Here is a 25,488-nt window from a genome sequence, read left to right as displayed (position 1 = left end):
CCAATGACCAACGTCGTTCACCGAGACATCTGCTCATTTTAGCAAGGGCCGTTCCAAGGGGACATTTCCGTTTGATGTCAATAATTTACCTGTCACTTCAACAGGCTGATTTTTCAAAACGGGTGACTTCTGTCAAAGTTTCCATTTACTCTCAATTAAAAGATTTCACTGATAAGAATGGGACTTCTACTTGCAAGTGTCCCAGCTGTGCACTGACCAGCTGCAGGATTATCCATGGCTCTGTTCTCATCTGGGGACCGCACAGAAAACTACCCGCTCCTATTGGCCCAGAAATGGGGTCACACAAAACTTATTCTTCAGAGTGATTTTGAGATACCAGGTTAATCAGTACGTTTTCACCTGCTGCTACTTTTTCTTTTATTTTTTTTTTAAGTTTTATGGGTCTTACGCGCGTGCTTGATCGGAACGCGGCCTTTGCAAAATTCACGCAGAAATTTCGTTGTCGTTGTGTTGTTATTACCAAGGGGGACCTTTGTGGAGGTGACTGAGGTGGGGGGGGAGGTCACCTGCATGATTAGATCAGCGCCTTATAGAAAGGCTGGGGGGAACGAGCTTAGGACCTTTTTTGCCCTTATGCCACCTGTCACAGGAAGACACAAGGCTTATCTTAGCGACAGAGACCAAGGCCCTCACCAGACACCAAATCAGCTGGCACCCTGATGTCAGAGTTGTCAGTTGAAATCAACTTCTGCAGGAAGTTTTTACCTGACGTTCACCTGCATGCCACAACCACGTTTCTGGTGGGCTCAAGGCCCAGCTCAACTGATCCTTGGTCCTTACTCCCACACTCCTCTAAGAGCGAACCCACAGTGGCCCGTTGGCTCCTTGTTGCCTTGGCCTCATGGGCACTTGGGAGAGAAAGCTGACCCGTGGGAGCATTTTCTCACGCTCTCAAAGAAAATAATAGAAAATGTTTTGGGAGGAAACTTCTGCTTTCTCCGAATCACCCTGACTTAGGTATTGTTGTAGCAGCACAAATGATCTAGGACGACAGGTTACATGTACAAATCAGCTATGAACAACCCAGACAGAATGAAAACAATGTCCTTAGACGGTGCTATTACATAGAACTTAACAGGACATTATTTTGGAGTGAGCTTCTGTCCCCAACAAATCAAACAAAATGAATTCGCTCATGTTAAGTAACACATAATCAAAACGAAACTTGAACGAATCAAGTCAAACCACAAAAGTCCACTTCTTTCTGAGACCACGATATTCCCAGGCACCAACCACCTGCAACTGGAAATCCCCTTTGACTTTATGTCTTAAAAAATAAGCCTAAAGTAACCCAATGCCCTTTTTAAAAACTGTTTCCACCTTAAACTTCTTTACCATTCCCAGCTGAACAGTAATTCTGTTTCATAGAATGAGAAGCTGCCTAATGGCATCAACCGGAGCTTTCAACTTCTCAGCTGTGTCTGTGGACAGTGGGGTGGTCATACATAAACTTGCTAATTTTGTTTTTTAATGAACAATTTTATATTTTGGCAAGGCTGTTCTTCCAGGCTGATTAAACTCCAAACATATAATGTGGTGCCAAATTTTAGGGTTCTGTATTATTACAGGTTTACATTTGCACGTATGTGATATTCAGACATCTATGAAAATCTACTCCTGGCCTAATATGCTTCCTACAGGATATGTGGCCTACTTAGTACATTCTCCTGAACGTATCTGTGAAAAATCTGACTCCCAGAAAAAATAACTATGATGTAAAGCAGTAACTCATAGATTCCAATGTTATTAGTTTTATGTTTAGTAACATAAATTATGTAACCTCAGCCTCCAGGTAAACTTGGCCCCCTTCAGAATCCTCTGCTGGCAATGCAGTACATGCATTCTTACAATTATTACTTTAAGCTACTTTTAAACTCTCCTTCCAGAATTGCCTTGAAGGTCATCAGGACCACGCATTAACTATCCTGGTTTCAAATCTTAAAGGTAAAACTGAGAGCCATGCCGACGTCATTCTGCCCAGTTTATTAAACAAAATGGGTGCACACACTAAGTTATACAGTTTAATTGAAAAAAAAAAACAAGAAATATTCGTAAAAGTGACAGTGAAACAATTTTTATAATGCTGGTAAGTAAGCAAACATTTCAAAAACTTAAAATTACGAATAGCAGCAATCCTGTCCTGGATTAAAGTTTTCAGACTCTCAAGGTGATTTAGCATTTCGACTCCCACCCTGTTTAGCATTTCGAGTCTACGACTAGACTAGACGAACCTCAAAGACACAAGGCAGCTCTTTTCCATAAAGCCGACTACTTCCCAAACGTGACTTCACTGAGACTGCAAAGATTGCCATGAAAGAAAGGACAGATAAACCACTCCTCCTGCACACGGCCCAGTGGAGCTCCTACCCGCACAAAGAAAAGTGCATCTACTTGAAAAGTGTATCCATTTCGTGGAGGCAAGGATGAAAACGAGATTAAAACTAGAAACACTGTCTCCTGAAACTTGCGCTACAAGTTCAAGTAGAATTTTTTGGTTTCCTTCTGCCAAAGACATGGCATAAGCAGAAAGTCTCATGATTCAGGTAGATACGTCATAAAATATTTACAGTGGTCTATTAAAAGTAATTACTAATTCTTTATATGTCTGGAAGAATTCCTTCTTGATGTACAAGAGTTCCTTCCGTCTGTCCTCGGATGCTCTCATGAAAGTCCTACTTAACTTTTCTGCCAAAAAAGCAAGCTTGTTTCATTAGACAAAAACACACCACTATGAATTTTGGAAGGATAAAAACTCATCCATTTCATACCTAGAAACATAAAAATAAAAAAAGAGGAAGATATATGGAGTAATAAAAGATCTACCGGCAAACATTGGGAAATGGCCAACCACAGCCGGTTCTAGGGAGACAGGACAGCCCAACTGAATATCTGGTCAAAGTTAGTTTTCATGGAAATAACCGAAATCATTGATGTCGAAGTTCAAGTCTAAGAAAAGCAAACGCCGCTCCACATTCAGGGATGGCGAGCGGTCTGTGCCTCTTGCACCTCCTTCACTTATGAAGTCAGTATCTAGATTCGTGGTTGGGATCGACAGGAATCTTTGGGCCGTCGAGGGTACTAGATTTCTTCTGGAAATCAAAGCATCAAAGAATGGCACCCCTTTACCAGAAGGCTAATGACTGTATTTGACAACTCAGATGATTCTGACCTTGTGTGGGGGGCGTAGGGGCGAACTCAACCAGGGATCTGAAAGGATCCAGCAATACCATTGTAAAAGCAGGTGAATAAAAAATAGGAAAGGTATCAAACCCAACGTCTCCTATCCTGGGACGCTTGGGGACGGACTAGACAGGGCACACCTCCGACAAGTTCTAATCGCAACTTGTACCAGGACTGCCTGTCTACTTTTGATATAATCAGTATTTTCCAGTGTTTTCTTCGTGGGTGTCTCAGCTGTCTGGTCTATAAAATGCGTAATTTACTAGTAACCTGCCCACATAATACTCCTTTGAAGTTAGCTAATGAACGCTTCCACGGGTGCACTTAAACCTATTAGAGGCTACAAAAAAAATACCGAGTGCTCCCAGGCAAAGCACACGTTAGCGCCAATGACAGCACTCAGCTGTCTCCCCAGGACCCTGGCCGTCCGGCTTCCTTCCCCCAGCTTACTTAAGACAAACCCCATGCCTGGCACAGAGTCTGCACTCCCCGGACCCGGGGCTGCAACAAAAGCCGATACTGAAACGGACCAGACAATGAAAGTGGATCCGTGCGGGCGAACCCGGCCACGCAAGGGTGCACAAGCCCTGGAGAGGAAGCAGCTTGCAGTTCCTCCTCGCCCTGGACCCCACTCCAGGCAGAGAGCCATTGCAGACCCCACTCCTTCCCAGCCCCGGCTGGCCGGGCCTCCCCCGTCACGCCCCCGGGGCTTGGCCACCGGAGCCCCGGTAATTCCAGCCTCGGGGCCCCGGAGCGCCCCGAGCGCCCCCGAGCGCCCCGGGCGCGAAAGTTAAGCCGCCAGCCGCGGCGTCACCTGAGGCCCCGGGCGAGCTGCAGCCAGCCGGGCCGGCCCCATCCCCACAGCCGGGCAGCGCGTCCTCCTCCTCCTTCTCCTGCTCCGGGCCCTGGGGTCCATGGCGAGCCGGCAGGGCCGCTGTTGCTGCCGCCGCCACCGCCGAGGCCGGGCCACCCTATGCAACCCGCTCCTCCAGGAGCTCGCCGCCGGCGACCGCCCTTACCTGCGTCCGCGTCCCCTCCCCGGCGCGCCCGGCCGCCGGTAGCCTGGCTCCGGGAACGCGCCGAGGCTCCGGCGGCGGCAGCAGCAGCAGAAGCAGCAGCAGCAGCGGCGGCGGCAGCGGCTGCGATGCCGGTTCGGCGAGACGGGAAGCGACAGGAGCCAAACCCCGCGGAAAGCGCTCGAGCAGCGCCAGCGGCCCCGCAGCCTGGGACGCCCACGGTGGGTCGCCGCCGTCGCCGGCCGCGCTCCCTCCACCTCAGCCGGCTCCCACCCCGGGCGCGCGTGGGCGGTGCCCGGCCCTGACCCGGCGCCAGCTGCTGCGCGCGGCCGGGCGGAACCCTGGCAAACTTTGTTTTTTTCCCTCTCCTCACACCCTGAGCAGAGCAACCAACAGTTGTTGCCGTCTCCTTGGCCCTCGGCCCAGCCTCTTGGACTTCTGGTTCCCATGCCACCTGCTGGGTCTAGTCCTGCTGGAATACCACCAGGTGTCCCAACCACCCATCCCCGTGCCTTAAGACTCTTGCTGTGGCCGCCCCAAGACCCGGGCTGAATCCCCCACCCCTTGCTCGGTCACTCACTGTCCTCGTCGCACAAGGCACAGCCGCGACTCACCCCTGAAGATGTCTGACTCCTGACAAATGGCCACGAGCAGGTAAATAAATTGGTGACTGGTGGTGAATTAAAAGTGCTTATTGGGAAGTGGAGACGCCCTCGGAATAAGTGGTGACTTGGCAGCGCCTCCTGAGCTCTGGATTCAGAGCAATGAAAATAGATGATCAAAAGACTGTAAATAAGTTGTGGGAAATGAAAACAAATTTTATTACTCGGCTTGAGGAAGGCGAAGGAGTCTAATGGGAGACCTTGAAAGGTTGCAGGTAACCTTCTGGGCTAGACAGAGAAATTGTCGTTCGCCTGAGGGGCTTGTTGGGCGTCGTGTCTCAAAACTGCTGAGGTGTGCAATGGTTTCCCCACCTTTAAAACGGAAGTAATGGTAAGGCAACAAAATCAAAGACCTCACAACTTAGAGAACATGCGTTATGAATATTAAGGCAAAAAAACATATCTTCACAAGCGGGGGGGTGGGGCGCATCCTGGCACAGGATGTTAAAGCACTTCAGTGGGACATCCCACGTGCGCTCCAGTTGGGGTCCTGGCTGCTCCCTGGGAAAGCAGCAGAGGGTGGCCTAGGTGCCCGGCCCCCTGCCCATCGCCTAGGGGATCAGTAAGGAGTTCTAGACGCCCGGTTTGGCCTGGACCAGGCTTATTATATGTTGCAGCCATTGGGTGGGGGACCGGAAAGAAACAGAATATGAAGAAATTTCTGGTGCGCGCCTCCACCGTCTGCAATTTTTCCCTTCCAATAAGTAAACCTTAAAAAAAAAAAGTCCTCAACACAATACTAGGAAGCCTAATTCAGTAATGCAGAAAAAAAAAAAAAAAGATTGTGCAAAAGAACTGTGTGACATTTTATACCTGGAATGCAAGGTTGGTGTAACCGAATTAGTCAATGTAATGTAACATTTTAACAGAATGAAAAACAAAATTCCTGAATGTCTTCGTAGATGAAAGAAAAGCATTTTGCAAAACCAACAGCTTTTTGATTAGAAACAAAATCCCACTTGAACTAGGAAAAGAAGGGAATTTCCTCCAACTAAGTTAGGGCCTCTCATGGCTAATATTATACTTTGTCTTGAAAGAATGAAGAATACTGGGGCTGTTGTGGTAGCCTGCAGAGGCCTAAGTCCTCCCCTTGCACACACCAGGATCCCATGTAGATGCTGGTTCTTTTCCAGGCAGCCCCATTTCCCATCCAGCCCCCTCCCTGTGGCCTAGGAAAGCAGTCAAGAGGACCACACAAAGCACTGGGACTCGAGTGGGAAACCTGGAAGAGGCTCCAGGCTCCTGGCTTCGGTTTGGTTCAGCTCTGGTTGTTGCAGCCACTTGGGGAATGAACCAGCGGACCGAAGCTCTTCCTCTCTGTCTCCCCTCCTCGCTGTATATCTGACTTTCCAATGAAAATAAACAAATGTTTTTTTTTTTTTTTAATGAAGAATACTTTCAGCTATGATCAGGACAAGGATGCCAATTTTTGCGGCTTTTATTCCCCATGATTCTGGATGTGTGGCCAGGGAACTTAAGTAAGGGAAAATTCATATCAGACATCAGGAAGAAACTTGTCAAGGAAGATGAGCAGGTTGAAGAACATGATGTTTTAACTGAAGAGCAACTTCAGTATGCTGTTAGCTCGTGAAAATGATTCAGACTGAAGTTTCAGACAAGTCAGAGAAATCTAAATCACTTCCAGAAAGAAAAAAAAAAGGATATTTATGAAGATTAGGAAATCAGACGTTGAAGTTTCAACAGAAGCATCTATACAAAATAAATAAATAAATGAACCATGGACGATTTCTGGTCTTGAAGCCAATAAACTATGAGAGTTGTTTTTTTTTTTTTTTTTAAGATGATGCTTCAGATATGCAATGTTTTAGAGTTTCTTTTGAAGCATCTTCAGGAAGCCTTTGGGAAATACATTCTGCCGTAACGAAACAGTGAGGCAGAGGGTCTAGTCAAGAGAGAGAGAATTTACATCTGAGGTTACTGATAGTACAGAGTATCCCCCTGCCCCCACCGAATGTCCACATCTTCATCATTAGAATAGGAGCTTACCTTGGGTTGCCCAGGTCAACCAAGCGTATAATCACAGGAGCCTTTGAGAAGCAGTAAGCTTTGTCCAGCTGGAATCCAAAGCAGAGAGCAGATGTCAGAACGGTTTGCAGCCTGGAAGGGACCTGCCATTGCTGGCGGGGACTGAGTGGAAAACAGAAGGGAGCATGTTGGAAGTTCTGATGGGAAAATACGGCCGCCTGGGTGGAATGATGGGTGTTGCTGGTAGAAGGCTTACGGTAAACGGTTCGAAAGAAGACACTTGATGCTTTATGATATTCAAGACCTAAATAACAGACAGATTTTCCTAAAACTAGTCATTGTGTTTACAGAAAACTACAGTATGCAATATGCATGATAAATGTGGAGGTTGAAGCCAGGGGAAAATTTTTTTAAAGATTTATTTATTTTTATTGAAAAGTCAGATATACAGAAAGGAGGAAAGACAGAGAGGAAGATCTTCTGTTTGATGGTTCACTCCTCAAGTGGCTGCAACAGCCAGAGCTGAACCGATCCGAAGCCAGAAGCCAGGAGCTTCTTCTGGGTCTCCCACGCGGGTGCAAGGACCCAATGCTTTGTGCAGTCCTCCACTGCTTTCCCAGGCCACAAGCAGGGAGCTGGATGGGAAGTGGGGCTGCTGGGGTTAGAACCGGCTCTCATATGGGACCCTGGTGCTTACAAGGCAAGGACTTTAACTGCTAGGCTATTGTGCCGGGCCCCAGGGGAAATTTTTAAAGGCAAAATAAGGAGTGTATAAGTTATTTGATTAAAAGAGTGGGGCTATTCCAAGATTGTACAGCCAACTGTTGGACAGATATCCTTGCAGGAATATCTTCTAAATAAGGTCCTGGTGACCTTTAGGTAAGACTATAGTTGTAGGGCCTGGTGCAAAGGCCTAGTAGCTAACTCCTAGCCTTCCATGCACCAGGATCTCATATGCTGTGGCTGCTCCACTTCCCATCCCGCTCCCTGCTTGAGGCCTGGGAAAGCAGTAGAGGATGCCCCAAAGCCTTGGGACCCTGCACCCATGTGGGGGAGACCTGGAAAAGGCTCCTGGCTCCTGGCTTCGGATCGGCTCAGCTCTGGCCGTTGCAGCCACATAGGGAGCATACCAGCAGATGGAAGATCTTTTTCTCTGTCTCTTTCTCTCTGTAAATCTGTCTTTCCAATAGTAAATGAATAAAATAGAAAAATAAGACTATAACGATAGAGCAATGTCTTTCTCGTTGTTATGACCGGATATGCTGACGAGAGCCCTCCTGTTTTTATTTATTAGGGTTTGACCAAAGTGACCATTTTGATTTGGGTACCTTCATGCTCACCATGGAATGGAATGTACCTTCTTACATCCCAGGAAACCCACACTAAAGAGAAAAATGTTAGGGTTGACAGGTTTGGAAAATGAAAGTACGGGATGCCCAGTTAAAGATAAATCCTGGGTAAACAATGAATTCGTTTTTAATAAAAATATATATAGTTACAATAGAAAAATAAACATTATCATGTAACTAAATAGGCCATAGTTAAATTCAGCAATTTAAAACAAGCATGCCGTGAGCACCAGTTCTCAACACTGGAATCACCTGGAATGCTTTTGTGGCTGCCAGCTCTGTGTGGCACTCCAGTGTATGGTCAGGGTTTGTCCCACTGACAGCCCAGGTTACTCTAATGCATGATCCAGTCTGAGCGCCACAATCCTACAGAGCCTGCTGAACTAACAGTCGCCTCTCCAGTCAATGTCCAAAGCCAAAGTAAATAAACAAGCTGTTTTCAATACGTATCTTGATAGTCGTATCTCCAAGTTACCAGTAAATAGTATTTCAAGGAGGATCCTTTGCAGTTTAAAAAAAAAAAAAAAAGAACCAAAACTGAACTTCATGGTTATGGGCTACAAAAATAAAGACCTATTTTAACTGCTCGGTCATTGATGTCTAAATATTTACCAATATTATCTCTCAACTCGCTGGCCATAACAGCTAATCAAATGTTTAGTCAACCCCAAAACACCTGTGTCGATGACCTTTGGTTATCTGTTGGTTGTTCTTTATAACCTCTAGTTTAAGTTATAATTTCCAACCCAGACTGAATTCAGTAATGTGAACAGCATGCATCTTTTTTTTTTTTTGTCTTACAAACTACATTCGAGACCCCAGCAGGAAATTTAGATCACTTGGAAATAGCCAGATGTTCCGTATAAAACTTGAGTTAGTTAGTGATACAGTCTGTTAGTGCTATAACAGATGTGTGACTTGGAGTTTTGAAATCAATAAAGGAAAAGGAGAGAATCCTCATGGATGGCCTAGGAGGTGGGCCAAAAGAAAAACTTAAAAGAAGTGAAACACTCTTAGAAGGACTAGAAGGCAAGGACTTTCTGTAGAATTTAGGGAGCAAGTATGTAATGGCAAATGCAGTGAGGCGGCTGAGACAACGAGTAAAGCCCCTGGATTGACCAGCTTGCCAAACAGCAGATAATATACAGATGTGGCATTCCGGAGCCACGGGATCCTGACGTGAGTCTCAATCCTAACACTTGAATGTGTATCTAGCATGAGGGCAAATTTCTTAACCTCTTTGTGCTTTTTATTCATAAATACAAAATAACAGTAGTAATAGGATAGAGCGAGGTTGCCATAATATTTTTAAAAGATTTATTTGTTTATTGGAAAGTCAGATATACAGAGAGGAGGAGAGACAGAGAGGAAGATCTTCTGTCCGATGATTCTCTCCCTAAGTGAGCACAACAGCCGATGCTATGCCGATCCAAAGCCAGGATCCAGGAACTTCTTCCAGGTCTCCCACATGGGTGCAGGGTCCCAAGGCTTTGTGCGGTCCTCGACTGCTTTCCCAGACCACAAGCAGGGAGCTGGATGGGAAGTGAAGCTGCCGGGATTAGAACCGGCGCCCATATGTGATGCTGGTGCGTTCAAGGTGAGGACTTTAGCCACTAGGCCACGCCGCTGGGCCCTGCCACAATTGTATCTAAGTAAATTGGACATCTAGTAAGTAAATCTCAGCTGTCCTCGTTAACATGAATGGCATTCTTTAAGAAAAGTGTCTTTACGGTAACGCACTTGATAGGTTTCATTTTAGCAAAATCACAGAACTCAATGTGGCCTAAGGGAGTTGTTTGTTAATTTACTAGAATGAGAATTTCAAGTAGGTAGCCATCTAAGCAAAGAGTGCCGTCAGCAGGAGATTTTCATGTTTGGTTCTATGTTTTCTCAAAGATACTTTCTTTTCTGAGGCAGAGTAAGTTTGGCAAGATTGACTGCTGCAGTTTCAAGCTTAAATGCAATTAGTTTGGAAACCACAATGCAAAATGAATACCCCTTTCCCAGTAATATCAGCAAAGTTCTGGAACTGAGAGTCCCTGAATAGACTTGGTCCCGTGCCCATTCCCACAGAAGAAGAAAGCTAACAAAGCAGAGATCTGAGAATCATGGAGTTACACCCATAAAGCTGGATGGAGCGAATCACCTCCTCTGCTCTGACCGCATGAGTTGGAGTGGGGGCAGCATAGTTCCCCCAAAGAAACATGGGGGGAGTGTGTTTTCAGAATAGACACAGACATTTGGCAGGCAATAAAATAGACAAGTCTGTCATGGGTGGCGGAACTCTCATTAATTCAGAACAAAACAGGAGTGGGAAATGTCAGAGAGAGAGCCCAACCAAGGCTTGAATGATGGCAAGAAGTTTGTCACTGAAAGTTTTGAAACTTTCTTCAAAGTCTTCAGTAGCCCTTGCAAGGAGGCTTTCTGATGCAACTAGTGTCGCTGGCATCCTGGAATGGAGTGCTGACTGCAGTCTCAGCTCCGTTTCCCCTCCAGCTTCCTGCCAAGGCACCTGGGAGGTAACAGATCATGGACCTAAGAGTTGGGCTCCTAAAATCTACCTGGGAGACACAGGACAGGGTCCTGAGCTACTTGCTCTGGCTTGGCCCAGCCCTGGCTGTTGTGACATTTGAGAATGGAGCAGTAAATTAAAGATTTCTCTTTCTCTCTCTTTTCCTGTCCGTGTGTGTATGTGTGTAAGTTTGCACCCCCCTAGTGCCTTAAGCTTTTTGGGATGACTAAAGTCTAAACTGTATGAATATAAAGGCCAAAGTAATAAATAATACATAACAGGAAAAACCTTTCAAGGGAAGAAAAACATGATAAAATACCAAAGAATTGAGATGTGTGGGATTTTTTTTTTTTTTGTCCACAGGCTGCTGGGCAAGTAACACAGTGACTTTGACTAAGTATCCTCAACCGTAAGAACAGCTCGTTTTAAGTCATATACTTAATCATCTGTATTTATCATGTAAGAACAGTATACAAAAAGGGCTTTAGATAATAAAATCATTAAATATGTTATTTTCCATTTTATAATTAAGATGCCTGCTGCAGTGATCATTATGTGCTATAAACATGAGTTTACTAGCCTACATTAAAAGGATTGTCATCTTTAATACAAATTTTGACTTAAGATATTTCTTTCAGGTTATTGAAGTAACTGCAGATGGACCAGTTAGTCTATATCTCCTGAGAGTGTCTTTACTAAGTTACAAATCTTCCACAACCCATTCATTTATCTAAAATTGGACAGGATATTGTAAGTGTCAAAGAGGACATCTTTAAATGTTGTTCTTGGTCCCTTTGTAAATGCTGGCTGCTGAGTGTCAGAATTTAAATGAATTGGACTTACGGAGGCAGCTGTTACTTATTAATGGGTAAGAAGGAGAGAAGAGATAAAAATAAAACCCGTGATTTATAGGTGTTATGTTTCCAAAGTCATCAAAACAAGTACGATTTCTTCAGTATTATGACATTTCTCATTCCAGCTCACTCTCTGACGCAGAGAGCTTTGACTCTCCCAGAAATCTAGTTGCTTTCCCAGCAAACTCTCAGACATCCAGGGTTCCCTTATATTTAAATGTTTATGTGCAATATGGTGTGCCAGTGTTACCAGCGTTCTGTAGTGTTGGGTATCACAGAGGCGAACCTTAGAGAGTTGCTGGAATTGGAGCTTTGACACTCTTCCATGTTGTCTTGCATAATTCTCTGTCCATTCGCTACTCACAGGATGAGTTCTTTACTGAAAGGATCACACATTTTCAGTCCAATCGCTTCCTTTGCTAACTTTGCTGTTGGCTACCCGGTAAGTAAAGAAATCTGTTAGTCATTTTCTTTTCAAACTTAGATTCGTAAGTATAAGTTATGCATTTTTATGAGGCATAGCATGTTATTCCAGCACATAAACACTTTATAAACCAAGCATAACTAAATGATTAGCTCCCAGTTTCATCTTCTGTGTTTGAAGCCGACCAGCCACTCTATTCCAGTTCTTTACGTAGTTTATTTGCTTATCCCACTGTGCCATAGGACACCAGGACCAATGACCTCCATCAGACTGTGCCTACCCCTTATGTAATCTGCACTGCCTCATTCCCCTACATCCCAGCTTCTACTAACAGGTCTTTAAAGTTCAGACCAAGTAAGTCTTTAACTTTCTGCCTGTGAGAAGTAAGTCATAGTTATCTCTCCATATCTACTTATTTTAATGAACATAATGAGCTATCCTGCCATTCATTTGTCGAATGTCAGAGTTTCATTATTTTTATGGCCAAACAATATTCCACTTTGTGTGTGTGTGTGTGTGTGCACTTTTTCTTTTCCTATCAAGAGTTGTCTAGGTTGGCTCCTTGTCTCGGCTACTGTGAATAGTAATGCAATGATTTCATTTCCTCTGTGTGTGTGTGTGTGTGTGTGTGTGTGTGTGTGTGTATACAGAAATGGCGTAGCTGAATGCTAGCCATAGCTTATTTTTAGCTTTTTGAAGAAACATGGCACTGTTTCCTTAATCGTGATACTAAATCACCTTCCTTTTATCCACATCCTTGCAATTCTTATTATTGTTTGTAGTTTTTTTAAAAGGTCATTTTTAAAATTATTATTATTTAAGAGGTAGAAAGACAGAGATGGAGAAAGACTTTCAAGCTGCTGCTTCACTTATAGGACTAAAACTGCCAAATCTGGACCAGTCCGAAGTCTCACGGCAATGACTCCATCTTGGTCTCCCATGTGAATGTCAGAGACAGGCGAACTTGACCCTGTTGATGCCTCCTCAGATACATCAATGGGGAGCTGAATCTGAAGCAGAGTCCTTAGGTCTTACACCAACACTCCGATCCGGAATGCTGGCGTCGCAAATGAAGTCTCATTGCTACGCCCTCCCTTTTATTCATCTTTGTAATACCTTCTCTAACTGGAGGGACTTGGCACCTCACTGCATTTTGAATTTGCATATCACTGGTGACTAGCGATTTTGAACCATGTTTCATAGACTTGTTGACCATTTGTTGTCCAAATCTTTTTTCCATTTCTCAGCTAGATGGTTTCAATTTTTGTGGGTAAGGTACTTTTGTTTTATTTTTGATTTCTCGCGTAATCTAGACATCTGAATAGCTTGCAAATATTTTCTCCCATTCTGCAAACTGTTCTCTCTGTCGGATGCTGCTTTTTTGGTGTATGGAAGCTTTGTACTTGATAAAATCACATTTGTTGATTTTGGCTTGTGTTGCTTATGATTTGGGGGTCTTACCCAAAACAACTACTACTGCCTGCCTATGCCAGTCACTTCGTGTTTTCTCTCCATTTTCTTCTAGTAATTTCAGAGTTTCAAGTCTTATATTTAGATTTTGGTCAATATTGAGTTTTCTATTGATGGAGAGGTGGAAAGGATTAAGTTTCAGTCTTTTTCTGTTTTTTTGAAAGGCAGACTTTACAAAGAAGGAGATGTAGCGAGTGAGCTTCACCCACTGGTTCATTCCAAAATGGCCGCAACAGCCAAAGCTGATCCAACGTAAGTCATAGCTGATCCAAAGTCCGTAGCTTCTTCCTGGTTTCCCATATGGGTCCAAGGGCCCAGGGACTTGGATGACCCCCTACTGACTTCACAGACCCACACAGAGCTAGATTAGAAACAGAGCAGCTGGGACACAAACCAGAATTAGCAGGCACAGGGTTAACCTGATGCTACCAGTGAACCTGAGCCTCAATTTCAGTCTTAGGCAAATGCATATCCGGTGTCTGTGTGAGTAATTCCTTTCAAGTGTACTTCTGATTTGCATATGGATATCCAGTGTCTGTGTAATTCCTCTCAAGTGTAGTTCTGATTTGACACCTGCTCTGATAAAACATTGCTTATATGGAAAAGTTCTAGATAAGTTACATCTATATACATAAACATTTTAGTTCTATGTCTAATCATTTTATTCTTTTTAAAAAGGTTATTTTTTTATTTTTAAAATTTATTCACAATTTTATTCTTTGAGAAATAGGTCTGCATGGAAGGTACTCTGATAAAAGACTTGAGACTGATTCCTTCACTAATGTGTGCTATTTTGGGACCAAATAACCTAATGGAACCTCAGTTTCCTTACTATAAATTCATGGAATCATGAACTTTTAGAGCCAGAAGTCACCCTAAAGACTGGGTTTGCACTGAAGCTAAACTCAAGGTTATCCAGTCAGGATCTATTCTGTGGAGTGATAACTCTTACCTTCTGTACACTCTATCTTTTTTTAAAAAAAAGATTTATTTATTTATTGGAAAGTCAGATATACAGAGAGGAGGAAAGACAGAGAGGAAGATCTTCCGTCTGATGATTCCCTCCCCAAGTGAGCACAACGGGCGATGCTATGCCAATCCGAAGCCAGGAGCCAGGAACTTCTTCCAGGTCTCCCACATGGGTGCAGGGTCCCAAGGCTTTGTGCGATCCTCGACTGCTTTCCCAGACCACAAGCAGGGAGCTGGATGGGAAGTGGAGCGCAGGGATTAGAACCAGCGCCCATATGTGATGCTGGTGCGTTCAAGGTGAGGACTTTAGATGCTAGGCCATGCCGCCTGGGCCTTGTACACTCTATCTTTTACATTTTTTGAGGGGGAGGCTGCCTTTTTGTCTCTTTCTTGATATTTGTGTTTTTTCTGTTTGCACTGTGTAGTTTCTGTGTGACTAAATTCTACAAGACATAATCAGTTGCTGAAAATGCAGGAAAAAAAAATAGCAAACTTTAAGGTACCAAAAATGCTTTAAATGTTTACTTGCAAAGCAACAAAGAGAAAAAGGTGATGGCTTGCCAAAAATATGTGCTTTTTGCTTTCTGGCAAGTCAAGGCAACTCCTGTTATTGAGTGTGAGGTGTCTGCTTTTATGCACAGTCTGAAGGCAGCAGGAGCCATTATGTGGTCTACCCATGGCGTGTGCGGAATGAGCTTCTTTCCTGTGCTGTTCTACACAGCACAGGAAAATGTTGCACAACGTTTCAAATCTCGGTCCTTCACACCTACAGGCTGATTCTGTCAACTCCTACACAGTTCTGTAGAACCCAGTAGCCAACTGTCTTGCTGAGGTCTTTCTATTTGCACAAGAAACTCAACATTAAGCAGATTGCAGTTTCTGTATTTATAAGAGTCCCAAAGTGATCACGTTGCACTCTACGCATCAATTCACTTTCAAACTCTAACTTGGCTGTCCCTCCCAAGTCTCTCTTCCTGGCCACACAATGACCAGATTCTTCTTTGTAATACCTTCCCTAAAAGGCCCCAGCTGAGTCTTGATGGTTTCTGTAATCCCAGCCCTCTCTCCAGAAGGGCCTTCCAATCTCTACTACCCTTGTTTTCTTCCATGGAACAGTTAAGTGTTTTTCTGGTTTCTGCCTCTGATATCAGACTTGGCATTGCTCACATGGATTCGTCAGGCACTAGGGCCCATCCTCCTTAGGCTTAGTAAATTACAAGATTAAAAAAAATTACTTAAAAGAGTTATACAGAGAACACAGAGAAGTCTTTCTTCTTAAAATAAATGTATTCAATCTTTGATAATGTTTACATAATTGAGAAGGATGTATGCCCATGTGGACCATGGATTAGGACCACCGAGTAGGGTGGGAAGGATTGAGGAATGGGGCAAATGTGGATGAGACAGTTGCTTCCTGGTTCACACCCCAAATGGCTGCAGCAGCTGGCCAGAGCTGACTCAGTTTCAAACAAGGAGCCAAGAGCCTCCTCCAGGTCTCACACATAGGGGCAGGAGCCCAAGGACTTTTTCCATCCTCTGCTGCTTTGCCAGGCCATAAGCAGGGAACTGGATCAACAGTGAAGCAGCTGGGGCTTGACTCAGCCCACATGGGATTCTGGCACCACAGGTGGAGGATTAGCCCACTATTCCGTGGCACTGGCCCATTAAAAATATTTTTACTCAGGGATATTTACAACATTCTCTATTTTTTAGATTTGTTTCTTTGAAATACAGACCGACAGACAGAGAGGAATGAGGTCTTCTACCTGCTGGTTCACTTCTCAGAGCCATGAACCAGAAACTCCATCCTGGTCTCCCTCGTGGATGGCAGGGGTCCATGCTCTTGGGCTGTGTGCTGCTGGTTTCCTACGAGCATTAGCAGGAAGTTGGATTGGAACTGAAGCAGCAGGGAGTTAAACCAACGCTCCAATATGACTTACTATCATAGCCATACAGCATCAACCTATGGTATTTTCACTTCCCTTATATAGAAGGAAAGCTAGGTCACTTTGTATTCCAGAAGCAACATGGAAGAAGAGTCTAGTATGATGATGAACAATAACAACAACGTTGGCTTCCATTCCTGAAGGTGGTGGTTGGTAGTGGGATTTAGAAGGTAAAGAGATTAAAAGAGGTGATGGAGGGGCATTAATTGCACAAATGGACTTGTGAGTAGCTATGTTTCTGCCTTGGAAATGCTTCATTGCATAATGATCTAATATTTGAAGGGCAATTAAACAATTAAATAAGGCAACTAGGGAAAGTGTGATAGGTATATTTATTGATGTCTTTATCTGCTGCTATAACTACATACCAAAGCTTGGGTGACTTATTTTCAAATTGTATTAATTTATTTTTAATTTATTTCACACACATAATGAGAGAGAGAGAGATAGAGAGAGAAGCAAGAGAAGAGACACATTCACAGATTCACTTGCCAAATGATAGTGCAAGAGGGAAGTCTGTGGTCCAAAAGCATGGCACTGACATCTGCTCGGTGTGTGACGAGGGCCTTGCTGCCAGGTCCTGGTGTGGTGGAGGGCTTCACCTGGTGAGAGGAAGTGCAAATGTGCTGGAGAGAGTTCCCTTTGTACTAAGAACACCTCCACAATAACCCATGACCCAGCAATGGCAGAGCTCTCACAACCCAATCTCTTCCCCCGTAATCTCACCACTTGAAAAACATTAGGAGATGACTTTGGAGATGAGATTTCTAAAACATGAAATTTGGGAGACACATTCAAACCAAAGCTGTTAGCTTTTACTTATAGTCTGGGACAGTTGATACATGGCTGAAGCTATTACTGAGGAACTTAGATCCTAGTAATGTGTAATTAATTCACAGCCATCACAACTGATTTTATCTCTGAATGACACTATGGGATTGTACAATACCCCAAAGGAGGCTACAAATGAATATTCATTGATACTGACAGTGGTTTTGAAAGCTGCTGATTAGCATAAGGAACTGTACACTTCCCCCCAACCTTGCACAACTAGGTAATGATAACCTAAAGATCACAGGAGACCGTGCTATGGAGAGTACCCTGAGCCTAGCTGTGAGGACACCATCAGGGCCTGTGTCTGGGAGCTGGATGGGAAGTGGAGCTGCCGGGATTAGAACCAGTGCCCACATGGGATCCTGGCGCGTTGAAGGCGAGGACTTTAGCCACTAGGCCACGCCGCCAGGCCCTAGGGCCTGTGTCTGGGAGAAATGATAGGACAGCTGTCAGAATACTGTGACTAGAATATTGTTTCATGTGCCTTGAGTGAATTTCCTTGTAAAGTACTTAATAGGGCACATAATAGAAATATCCCAGAATTTTCCACAGATAAGCTTCTGTTTATTGCCATTTGACTCCTTACTTGCTAGCACATGTAGCTGTAACTGATTTTCTTGTGAAACTTGGCTTTACTGTATTATTTCATCTGGTAGCAAGAGAGGGGACCTGTAATCCTAACACATCTCTTTTGAACCAGGCCTTTGATATCTACCAGAAAACATTTAATAGTGATGACTCATCAGACTGGTTAAGTTCAGTTAGCAATATAGAATTTATATCTCAGGCCCGGCGCGGTGGCACAAGTGGTTAAGGTCCTCGCCTTGCATGCCCGGGATCCCATATGGGCGCCAGTTCTATCCTGGCAGCCCCGCTTCCCTTCCAGCTCCCTGCCTGTGGCCCGGGAAAGCAGTCGAGGACAGCCCAAAGCTTTGGGACCCTGCATCCGTGTGGGAGACCCGGAAGAGGCTCCTGGCTTCGGATCGGCATAGCATTGGCCGTTGCGCTCACTTGGGGAGTGAATCATCGGACGGAAGATCTTCCTCTCTGTCTCTCCTCCTCTCTATATATCTGACTTTCCAATAAATAAATAAAAAAAAATAATAAAAATAAATCTTTAAAAAAAAAGAATTTATATCTCTATCATCAACTTTGTCTTAAAGTGCTTATTTGTTAAGTCTCAGAACTAGAAGCCATTTCTCTAGAAGTTAAAATATATAGCCATATTTAATTAACATAATTTTTTAAAGATTTATTTATAATTGAAAAGTCATATATATAGAGAGAGAGAGGAGGAGAGACAGAGAGAAGTATCTTCCATCTGGTGATTCACTCCCCAAGTGACCGCGACAGCTGGTGCTGTGCAAATCCGAAGCCGGGAGCTAGGAACTTCCTCCAGGTCTCCCACGTGGGTGCAGGGTCACAAGGCTTTGGGCCGTACTCCACTACTTTCCCAGGCCACAAGCAGGGAGCTGATGGGAAGCAGGGCTACCGGGATTAGAACCAGCTCCAATATGGGATCCTGACACATTCAAAGTGAGGACTTTAGCCGCTAGGCCACCACACTGGGCCCTTCACATTTATTTTATGTTAAAGTAGTCGACTTTAGCAGTAAAGTACTTAGTAGTTTAATGATTGGTTTTGTTTATTCCTTTGTTTATTTCTGCCAAGCAAGATAGTTCTATGTAATTCACTAGGCCACCACTTCTGATGTTAGTTCACAGCTTCTCTGCCTCTGATCTGCTTTCCTGTTAATGTGCTTGGGAAGGTAGCAAAGATGACTCAAGTTCTTGGGCTGCTGCAACCACATGGGAAACATGAATGGTGTCCTGGGTCCTGGCTGCAGCCTGGCCCGGCCTTGACCGTTGTGGTTCTTTGGGTAGTGAACCAGCAAACAGAAGATCTCTCTCTCTCTCTCTCTCTGTCTCCACCCCTCTCTCAGCTTTTTTTTCTGCCTTTCAAATAAATTAAAAAGTCTTCAAAAAGAAATCCTCTAGAACTTGAGATTTGATTTCTAAATGGTTTCAGCTTAGGATTTAGTTTATAAGGAACATGACTGCTAAAGATGCTGTGGTTTCAAATTAATTTTTTTTAACCAGATATTCTCATGGCTTGATGCAGGGGATTACCTAGAGAAATTCCAGTGTAAAAGCTGCATTCTGATTGTCCGCATGACAAAACTTTTCCTGTTTTTTTTTAAAAATTATTCCTACAATTAATCAAGAGTGAGCCCAGGAGACTTTAGGGGAAAGAAGAAAGGGAATTCAAAGAAATAAAAAGATTTCTTTTTCTTTGCCAAAAGAAAACAAACATGATAGAAATTAGAGACAAAAGAAAATGACACAGACGAGACTGATGAGATAAATCGATGCAAAATCCATCTGTATCTAGGTTGTAAGTACAAAAACATAGTTTGGAGCCTGGCGTTGTGGCTCAGCTGGTCCAGCTGCCTGTGATGCAGGATAGCAGGTGCGTAAGCATCAGCTCAGCCCTTGCAGGCTGCTGCACTCCTTATCCAGCTCCTGCTAATGTGCCTGAGGAAGCAGAGTAAGGTGGCACAGGTGGTTGGGCCCCTGTTCCAATATCTCAAATACTTACAATGCATTATACATTTTGTTCATTGGTAAGTTTTGGTGTTAAAAACCTTCGTTGTCTTTGCATCTCATCTTTTTTTTTTCTCACTCTTTTTTTAAAGGGTACTTTATTATCTTTTTTGTCCTTTAAAGAATTTATTTATATTAGTTGGAAAGGCAGAGAACATTTCGAATCAAGGTGGCAGAATAGGGTAATCTGAACACATGGAGAAACATTAGCCAGGGTGAAGCAGAGAGAGCAGATTCCAGAAAATAGGAGAGGGTACCCTGACAGCAGAGACACACCTGGAGATTAGCACAGGAAAGCAGCAGAGACAATGGAGTGGTGTTGTAGTGACCATGTGAGTGGAACGAATGACACTATTCGAGTCATCCCCGTTGCCTCTCGGGGTCTGCATTAGCAGAAAGCTGAAGCTGGAAGTTGGACCTGAATGTCCAGCCAAGTACTCCAATATGAGAAATGGCATCTCAACTGACATGATAACTACAAGGTCAAACTTGCATTGCCAATACTTTATCTTTTGGTCGTCTTTTGTGGCCAGAATTATTTTAAGCTGCTGGTATAATTCAAAGGCACCAGTATCTGGTTTTTTTTTCTGCAGCAATGTGAATCTCTGGACTTAATTGTCTTATACCTTTTTTGAAGGATAAGATGTAGACTACTTCAGTAATGAAACCGACATGAGCTCAGGGAAGAGATACCACATGTAGGACTTGCATTAAGTTCCCACCTCTATTCTGAGAGGTAGATACGTTTGGATTCCCAGATTCAGGCTGCAAGGATAAATAGACTTAATTTCTGAGAGTTGTACTTCACTGTGGCCATTGATAGGTTTATCTGAATTTGTTGGGTTAATTTGTGAAGATTTTCTGTCATGATTATGTTACTTGACAGCCCACCTGTTCAGTATTTGCACCCCCAGTTTGGGTCTCGTTCTCTTAAACTCCCCTCACTCTGCCCTACTCTCTCTCTCTCTCCATCCCTGCTTCCCTTTTAACTCCATCTCCAGGTCTCTTCCATCATTTCTCTCTAGTTCTTGGCAAAGAAACAGACCTGACCAGGTCTCTGGCATCACTCCCTACAACTCAAGACTCCCTGGCCAAGTTTGCTTTGCCTCATCTTGCCTGACTTGACCTCTGAATTGCTGACCCAGCACAGTGGCTGGTGAAGGTTTGCTGCCCCCTCCTGGTTTGCATATTTAACACATATTTGTTTAATAAATGCTAGAAATGCATTGAAATGGTATATTCAGTTGCTGGAATGAAACAAAAGCTTCATTACTGGAGACCAACTGGCTGACTTGAGAGCTTGCAAAGGATGCGTGAATTGGCGAGAAGACAAGCAAGGGGAGGCAATGTGGATCACTATGGCATGATGCTTGTAATGGACAACTCAGAAAAGTTGCCTTCTTTTTTTATACAGAAATCATCACAAGCTTTTGCACATCCAATTGTTTCATTTTTTACTTCATTATAAAAGAATGATTACAAAAACAATCCCCCGAAACACTATTATTATTTTACTTCAGACAAATATTTTCAGCAAGCTATTAGTCATTCAACCCTGCAGTGACCTGGCTGAAGCCAGGAACTCCACAGTTGGCAGCACATGCGGTTACAGAGTGACAAGTGGTTTACTTATATCCAAAATCAGTTTTCCCTAAACCTGAACTAATATTACTTAAAAATATCAAGAGTACAGAATTAAAAAGAAAGCTCATAAATGAAAGGAATTTATAAAGGCATATATCATAGATTCTTTATTAAATCTTATAATCAATCATGCATTAATTACCGTCACCTTCACCTAGTGCTGAATCAGGTTTTTTTTGTGCTTTTGTTAAAGGGCAGTGAAAAGGATCAGGGCAACTCAGCCATTCTACAAACAGAGGGCCTTTACAAGAAACTTCTTTTATCTTTATGAACTGTTTTCTTTCCCTAAACATAAGTGCCAATGGTAGAAGTTTAAACCATTTTCTTGTGAGGGCTCACAATATTTGTGTGCTTTAGAAGGTGCCCCATATGCTTTCTGCTCTCCGTGGTAGGAAGCCAAAGTGTGTTATTGCATGTAATGTAGCAGTTTGAGTCTGCGTGGTAAATAAGCTATTTGTACCTCCATGATTGCCGTCTGTAACAAGATATTGCCAAGTCATTTCTCAAGGAGAGCATTACTTATATTAGGGCAAATTCCAGAGCAAAGGTGAGCACCTAACAGGATGTTTGGGGATGACATGGGCTCAGTCGTACTGTTGTATGCTTTTAGCTAGGAGTCATTGCCCTAAGTTGTTAAAGACACTTTTACCATAATATGATTGATCAGTTTGAGGTGTTATACCAGTTACAGGAATCATGTCGCATTTGCAGAAAATCAACAACACCCTCGGGAGAATTTTATGAGACATCAGAGAGGTGATCAAGTGTCCACACAATGGGGTGAGGCAGCAATGCGGTGACCAGAGACCTTCGGGTGACCGCCGGGCCTTCCCACACAGCCAGAAACTCCTTGTAGCCTTGCTAAGCAAGGTGGTGCTGGTCACACCCTCTCTCCATCAGTCCCAATTGCACGGCTTGCCACACTGCGTTTTAAAAACATTCAATACTATTTTGAGAAGTTTATGTGTCCCCAAGAAACTAAGCACTGGAGAGATGGTAATCATTGTAACAGAATCTATGCCTTCCTCTGACGAGAGGGGGGAAAAAAAACAAACAATGAAAACATGGGCCAATTCAGGCATTCCATTAAAATTAAAAATGATATCAGCATGCGGAGTAGCCACATTTATAGCAGGCCAGGGATCATCCCCCGAGACCCCAAAGAAGGAAGCAGCAAAGAGAACCACAAACCCTGATGTGGGAGTTGGCTTGTTGTGTTTGGGAGTGAGTGTGGCCAAAGCCTGGGAACACTGGCTGAGAGCTGAACCGAGGCACATGAGTCAGAGAGCGACACCTGGCAAGGCAGGGAGGAGCCCATTACATGGGGCTAGGCGTGGAATGTTATGTACCTGAATGCATGGATACAAATATCCATCATCTCTGTCTACACAGGGGCAGTAGACATAGATAAACACAGACACACACAGAGAATTATGTTCATGTTTCCATATGTGAATCACATTGGAAGGTATTGGAGAATAATAAATGTGGAGATGGCAAGGACCCAGCCCTAAACCTTAGGGGAGGCAAGCAACTCCACCATGAGATACGGTCAAGTCTGAATGTGTTTTTGTTTGTTTGTTTAGGGGTAACAGCATAGCTTTTACTGGAAGTCGCACATGTTAAAAGAGAATAACTGTCCACTTAGAATTTTAGGCTGAGAAAAATCTTTCAGATATGAACATGGAATAAAGACACTTTCAGATATTTCGACATTTAAAGGTCACCCAACACATTCTGAGTAGACACAAGATCTCAGATATCAAAATAGTTCCAGCAGGAACATGCAAGATGGCATCCAATAATAGAAGAAGATATTACATTCTCATTGCTAAGTCTTTTAGAACATATAGAAATGCATATTGTTCTATTTAAATATATTAAGAGATAATTATTATTTTAAACAGAATAATAAAAATCTATAAAGTTAATGAAAGCATCCCCACAAAAGTTTAGTGGTGAGAAATTAAAATACACAAGTAAAAGGTTATTAAACTATAGGCTGATGTTAAAATATGCTTAGAACACAGAGTATGACAAGGAGAAGATATATGGAATAAATCATAAAGGCACCACTAAAATAAAATTTGTAGCTGCCAAACACAGAGGTGAATTAACATTATATCATAAAACTTGGTCAGTTAATCTCCAAAAAACAAAAAGGAAAAGGATAAAGCAAGTCAAAAAATAATTGGGAATATATCCCAGAAAGATGATAAATTTGGAACCAATTAAGTCAATAATGACATTAAACATAACTTCTTAAATATACAATTTAAAGTTCAAAAATTATTAACTTCAGTAACATAATTATGTTGGAATAACCTTTGTTATACATCTCTAACTATATAAAATATTAATCGCCAGCTGGAACACACTCACAGATGTTTAAATAAAAATGTAAATATTTTGAATTTGGGGAATATGAGAGAAATTTTTATAAGACAAGATGCGGTTGAATTGAAAAACTATGCCTTTTCAAAAATAAGTCATAGAAAATATTTTTAAAATGAAAGATGCCCAAAAAGTATTAGCATAAAACAGTAAGAGTCTTACATGTGATAACCTTTTTATAATCATAATATGTAAATAGCATTTAATATTCAATAGCAAGAAAACAAAAATGTATTTTTGAGTATATTTTTGATCTGTGAAGATGTTCAAAAGGCAATGAGTACTTGAACGTGTCTGTATATCATTGGTTATCAGATAAATATGTTTTAAGCTTATAATAATATTGTATATCTAATTGCATAACTAAAGTAAACTAAAGGGTCATACATGATAGATTATTCTATTTATAAACAATTCTGGTAAATAAAAAAATATTGCATGTGGTAGAAAAATTAGCGGTTTCTGAAGAGATAAGTAGAAGAATTGTATAAGGCATAAGGAAGTAAGAATATGCATATTCAAAATGCTATTGTGGTCATAGTTGAAAGAGTGTATACATATCATCAAATTGTACATTTCAGGAAAGCAGTAAACACAGTTAAGTCTTCAGGATAAGGGAAATAGGTTATATAATACAGTCAGGAATCTCTTACAACAAAAAAAATATAGGTGTGAATTTTGTGTGCTTAAAGTTAAAAATAACAAATGTGCAACTTGTTGAATGGCAGTTATATGACAGAAATGCTGATTGAGAAATTTTTTTGATTTGCCTTTTATTTTACTTTATTTTAACTTCATTTTTAAATTATTATTATCTCCTTTGCAGGGGAGTCTTAAGTACCATCCATTGTGCCTTTGTCTCTTCTTTTGGTCTTGGTCATTGTACTTCTGGCTATCAGTTCTTCGCCTTCGCGCAGATTTCTAAGCTGTGTCACACACAGGCCTATAGTTCGATTTTACTTATTGCAGTTGGTACACAGCTGTTGGCAGTCAGTTGTGCCACTCCCTCCAGCAAGTTCCAGGTCTGGGTTCTTCTGTTAGATTTCCACCATGGTCTCCATAGGCCCAGCCCCTGGCTCTCCACTCTCCACCTCCCGTGGTAGTGCTGAGGCTGCACCCTTGTCTGTACAACCTTTCTTCCACTTCTGGTTGGAGCAGGTCCCAGGATTAGGGAGATACTAGGTGTCCTATATAGCTAGGTTTTTGGTGGTGCTGATCTTGATGGAACCTGTTGGCTGTTTTGTCTCGGGGGCCACATGGACCTATTTTAACCCATATGATGCCGAAGTTGTTACTATTGTCCTTGTGGGACAAGTGCAATAGTGCAATGCACTGATCTCAGTAGTTTGCTCCAAGTTGAGCACATGTGCAGCTCACTGTTGTCCTTGCAGTCTTAACACCTTGGCCACACTGTACAAAATGGCACCTGATGTGTCACTACCAGAGTTCTTCATCTGCTGGCTGTCAGGTTTGAGTGCTACCCAGACCTATCTTGGGTGGAACCTGTAGGATGCCACGTTGTTGCAGTTCACTGAGTCAGAAATGAGCCCACTCCCAGCTCAGTGCATGCGCAGTCCTGTCCCATAGTCTTTGTCTCCTTGTACAAAATGGTGCCTGATTCAGC

The 25,488-nt window shown here is 42.9% G+C and overlaps 1 protein-coding gene and 1 long non-coding RNA gene across 2 annotated transcripts in view; one reads left to right on the top strand and one right to left on the bottom strand.

Annotated features, from left to right (window-relative positions):
* Nucleotides 1–4,519, bottom strand: part of RNF180 (ring finger protein 180) — a gene marked incomplete at its 5' end in the record, with an annotated part of 148,565 nt that extends 144,046 nt beyond the window's left edge. Inside the window, 1 exon segment of the mRNA XM_040977339.1 lies at nt 4,221–4,519. Within this exon segment, the coding sequence (XP_040833273.1) occupies nt 4,221–4,519 (299 nt within the window).
* A 54-nt stretch (nt 4,520–4,573) lies between these two features.
* LOC121154574 overlaps nt 4,574–25,488 on the top strand; it is a 48,411-nt gene continuing 27,496 nt past the window's right edge. The window contains exon 1 of the long non-coding RNA XR_005883558.1: nt 4,574–4,871. This is a non-coding gene — a long non-coding RNA (uncharacterized LOC121154574). The remainder of the gene's footprint in view (nt 4,872–25,488) is intronic.

This window comes from Ochotona curzoniae, unplaced genomic scaffold, assembly GCF_017591425.1.
Source record: "Ochotona curzoniae isolate NIBS_2020 unplaced genomic scaffold, NIBS_Ocur_1.0 contig_2754, whole genome shotgun sequence".
NCBI lineage: Eukaryota > Metazoa > Chordata > Mammalia > Lagomorpha > Ochotonidae > Ochotona > Ochotona curzoniae.
Note: the sequence above shows the minus strand (reverse complement) of the source record. Positions and strands in the feature narration are given on the sequence as shown.